The sequence below is a fragment of the Protobothrops mucrosquamatus genome, unplaced genomic scaffold (genome assembly GCF_001527695.2).
Source record: "Protobothrops mucrosquamatus isolate PMUCROS unplaced genomic scaffold, P.Mucros_1.0 scaffold1558, whole genome shotgun sequence".
Taxonomy (NCBI): domain Eukaryota; kingdom Metazoa; phylum Chordata; class Lepidosauria; order Squamata; family Viperidae; genus Protobothrops; species Protobothrops mucrosquamatus.
Window position 1 is genome coordinate 180542 of NW_015387727.1, and position 3839 is coordinate 184380.

A 3839-nucleotide genomic window follows, 5' to 3' on the forward strand; every position below is an offset into this window, starting at 1 on the left:
TTGGGTCTGGGTGCATCTCGCTGTTGAAGGTCTATATTATGAAAATAAACTTTGATAAAAAGTAAGGCTGTAATTGGTATACATACTACAGTACGATACTTAGAGGCATACAGTATTATTTTTCATATGTATTTTAAAATGTGAAATCTAATATTTATGCCTACAATTTCAGAACTGTTGCTCAGCTTCTTGAAACAGAAGAACATAGAAAAGAATTGAACAAACAGATGCAAGAAAAAGATGGGCAAATATCAAGTTAGTATCTATAAGTATATCAGCTTTTTCATACATATTGCTTATAAAGAAAGGGTAAAAAAATTCACATGTTCTATTACTGCGTATTTGTTGGGTTCTTTGTGCTCCCTTAGCTTGGTTGTTTTCTTGTAGACATTTCATTGCCAGTCTGTTTATATCATTACATATTTCATTTTTATGTTCCCTTTTAAGACATCCCAAAGACAAGCAGTATTTCAAAAACCTGTTTTCTACGTTGTGCAGAACAATCTGCCTCTAATACCTCTGGTATAAAGCATACAAGTCCTGCTCCCTCATTTTAGAAAGCCAGACCAAAAAAACTAGACAAGCTGAATTTTAGTCTTCTCCCAAAACCAACAGGGAACTATTTTATTTCAAGCATTATTAATGCTAGTGAGAAAGCCTAAAAAGCAAATATTTTAAAAAAAATAAAGTGCTACTCCCTATCTTCTGCTCTAACAACAAAGCCTGCTGCTAGATTTTACCACCCCTGAGCTGTTTAGGATCTGGTTTTTGCCTAATGTAAATTAAACTATTTATAGCAGTGGTTCTCAACCTTTTTAATGCCGCGACCCCCAACCGGTCGTAAGTCGAGGACTAAACTGGTCGTACGTCGAGGACTATCCAACCGGTCGTAAGTCGACTTTCCCTGCCCGGGAGCGCCGCGCATGCGTGGTTCCGCCCCCTGCGCCGGCCGAGGCATAGCTGGCAAGCGGCAGAGACGGAGCAGGCCGACCACCAGCCGGCCCAACTCAAGGGAGGTAAGGCACCCGCCGGAAAAGGGGGAAAAATGGCGGACAGCCTTGCTTGGCGACCCCCGTGAAATGGTCAATTGACCCCAAATGGGGTCGCGACCCATAGGTTGAGAACCGCTGATTTATAGGCTAGCGTTCTTTCCTCACCAGACAACGTGCTTATTTTTGACAAACAGCATGTTCCGTTACAGATAGTCCTTGAACTACAACAATTTGTTTAGTATCCATTCAACAGTACTGAAAAAAGTGACTTAATGAATGTTTTTCACACTTATGACTATAATAGCATCTTCACGGTCATGTGATCAGAATTCAGATGCTTGGCAACTGAGTCATATTTGTGATGTTGCAGTGGCCGGGGGGTCATGTTTTGGACCTTCTGACAAGCAAAGTCAACAGGAAGCCAAATTCACCTAGCAATTGTGTTACTAATTTAACAAGTGCAGTAATTCACTAAACAACTGTGGCAAGAAAGGTTGTAAAATGGGGCAAAACTCATTTAAAAACTATCTTGTTTAGCAACAAAAATTTTGGGCTAAATTGTGGTTGTAAGTTGAAGACTATGTGTACTTGGACTTACAATTAAATGCTAAGAAAAACCTTTGGCAAACAGTAACTGAAAGTGCAGGGTATTTTCTTTGGTGATTAATAGAAACAGGAATATCAATACACAAGTCACAGCACAGATTTTTAACAATGCCACAAGAGAATACTTTCTTCATCTGGCCAAATAACAGATATCTCATCATGAGTTAGAAACAATAATTGTTGTAGCCAGATATATTGAGAAACATGTAAGTTGCTGAATTAACTAATACAGGGGTAGTCAACCTTGGCTGTTTTATGACTCGTGGACTTCAACTCCCAGAATTCCTGAGCCAGCTAAGCTGGCTCAGGAATTCTGGGAATTGAAGTCCACGAGTCATAAAACAGCCAAGGTTGACTACACCTGAACTAATACAAGCAATTTCAGTTGTTCAGAATAAATTATTTGTATGTAAGGCAAATTAGGCAAAAAAAATAATAATATCTGAGTTCACATGTTCCTCTGAGCTGGAATGTGATTTCTTTGGATTTGGTTTAGTGTCACCTATCATTAGTGGTTTATTAAAGAAGCCACAGTTAAGGGAATTGTGGCTGTGCAATATTAAGTATAACTATTATACTTTGTTTCTTAAAATCTCCATTTCAAGTGAAGTATGTTTTTGCACTAAACTGAAAAATGCATCTTTATTAAGACAAATATTGAGGACTATAAAATGTGAACAGTCAATGTTCAGCAGATGGCAGTGCTGCACAATTCATGCAATGATAGTTGTAGGAAAGTATCAGTGTCCAAAAGTTTTGGAGTCAAATGAACCACTTTTTTTCCCTACATATTTTTTAAAAGGTTTACAACAGAAGATAAAAGTTCAGGAAGAAAAACTAAAAGCCAGACAGAAGGAAAAAATAGATATGGAGGACAAAATGGACATTCTTAGAAAAGAGCTAAGTAAAACTGAACAGGCAAGAAAAGAACTGAGTATTAAGGTAAGTTATTTATTTATTTAGGATTATTTGTGTGCTGCCACTTCTTGTGATTCTAGAGAATAGAGAATAAATTCATTGTTGATATGTATACATATTGAGCAAAATAAAATTAAAAATGGATAGAGGTTGCAAATATTGCTAGAGATATATTGAATTAAATGAGATACACTTTCGAATAAATAAGACTGTCTTCTTAGATTCATAAAAAAAATAATAGATGAGTATAATTTATCGACTAAAACATCCTCCAAAATATACTTAGCACAATTATAATTAACAACCAAACCATTTCAAAACATGTTTTATGAGTTATTGTCTAATTGCCGACTGGTTTGTCAGTTTAGATGTTCTAAGTAGGTTTTGTGATCTATAGCGTGGAATTTATTGGATTTTGATTTCACCCAATGTGAACAGAATGCATATTTGCATGTTTGTTAGCTATATTAAATAGTGTATAATATGTATTTTCAGGCATCTTCTTTGGAAGTTCAGAAGTCACAGTTGGAAGGGCGACTAGAAGAAAAGGAGGCTTTAATCAAGCTTCAGCAAGAAGAACTAAACAAACATTCTCATATGATTGCAATGATCCATAGCTTAAGTGGTGGTAAACTAAATGCAGAAACTGTGAATCTCAGTTTATAAAGCAGATTATATAAGTGTGAAATTAATGCCATTTTATGTTTTGTTATGAAAAATATTTTAGAAAATTTTCCTTGAAGATATTGTGGCTTTTATGAATAGTAGGCTACATTCTATTCATTTTGATACTAATATCTATATCATTATTGGTTGCCTTGTTTATTAATTTATCAAGGACTGGATATAATTTTAGAAAACATTTAAGTAAAAACCGATTTGATGTGCAAACTATCAACTATGGTAGGTTTACTTAAGTTAGTAATTCTACTCAAAATGATTTTACAAAAGCTTTTATTTGCTTGTAAATAAAATGTTGTACCTGAAATCTTGCTGGTTAACCTATAAATTTCAAAATGAAAGTATGCAAATATATATATGTGTGTGTGTGTGTGTGTGTGTGTGTTTTCTGAGGTTTTCGCGGGTGTTTGTATGTAGGTCTTTGGTTATTTGGGTTTTCTCCCGCGTAAAATTGGAAGTGTCTTGGCGACGTTTCGACGAAGTCCCATTCGTCATCTTCAGGCTGGTGTCTTCAGCTTCGTGCTTCTAGGAGTAATGTGTGATCGCAGCTGTTTCTTCCTTTTAACTGCCAGTGGGGTTTGAACTGATTGGGTGGGAGCTTGGCTGTGTTCTGATTGGGTGGAGGTGTGTTCTGATTGGTTA

General features: G+C 36.0%; 1 protein-coding gene across 1 annotated transcript in view; it reads left to right on the forward strand.

Annotated features, from left to right (window-relative positions):
- Positions 1 to 3500, forward strand: part of CIP2A (cell proliferation regulating inhibitor of protein phosphatase 2A) — a 29009-nt gene extending 25509 nt beyond the window's left edge. The window contains exons 19-21 of the mRNA XM_015822418.1: positions 173 to 255; positions 2401 to 2540; positions 3012 to 3500. Of these exons, the coding sequence (XP_015677904.1) occupies positions 173 to 255; positions 2401 to 2540; positions 3012 to 3182 (394 nt within the window). The 3' untranslated portion in view covers positions 3183 to 3500. The remainder of the gene's footprint in view (positions 1 to 172; positions 256 to 2400; positions 2541 to 3011) is intronic.
- The last annotated feature ends 339 nt before the right edge of the window (positions 3501 to 3839 follow it).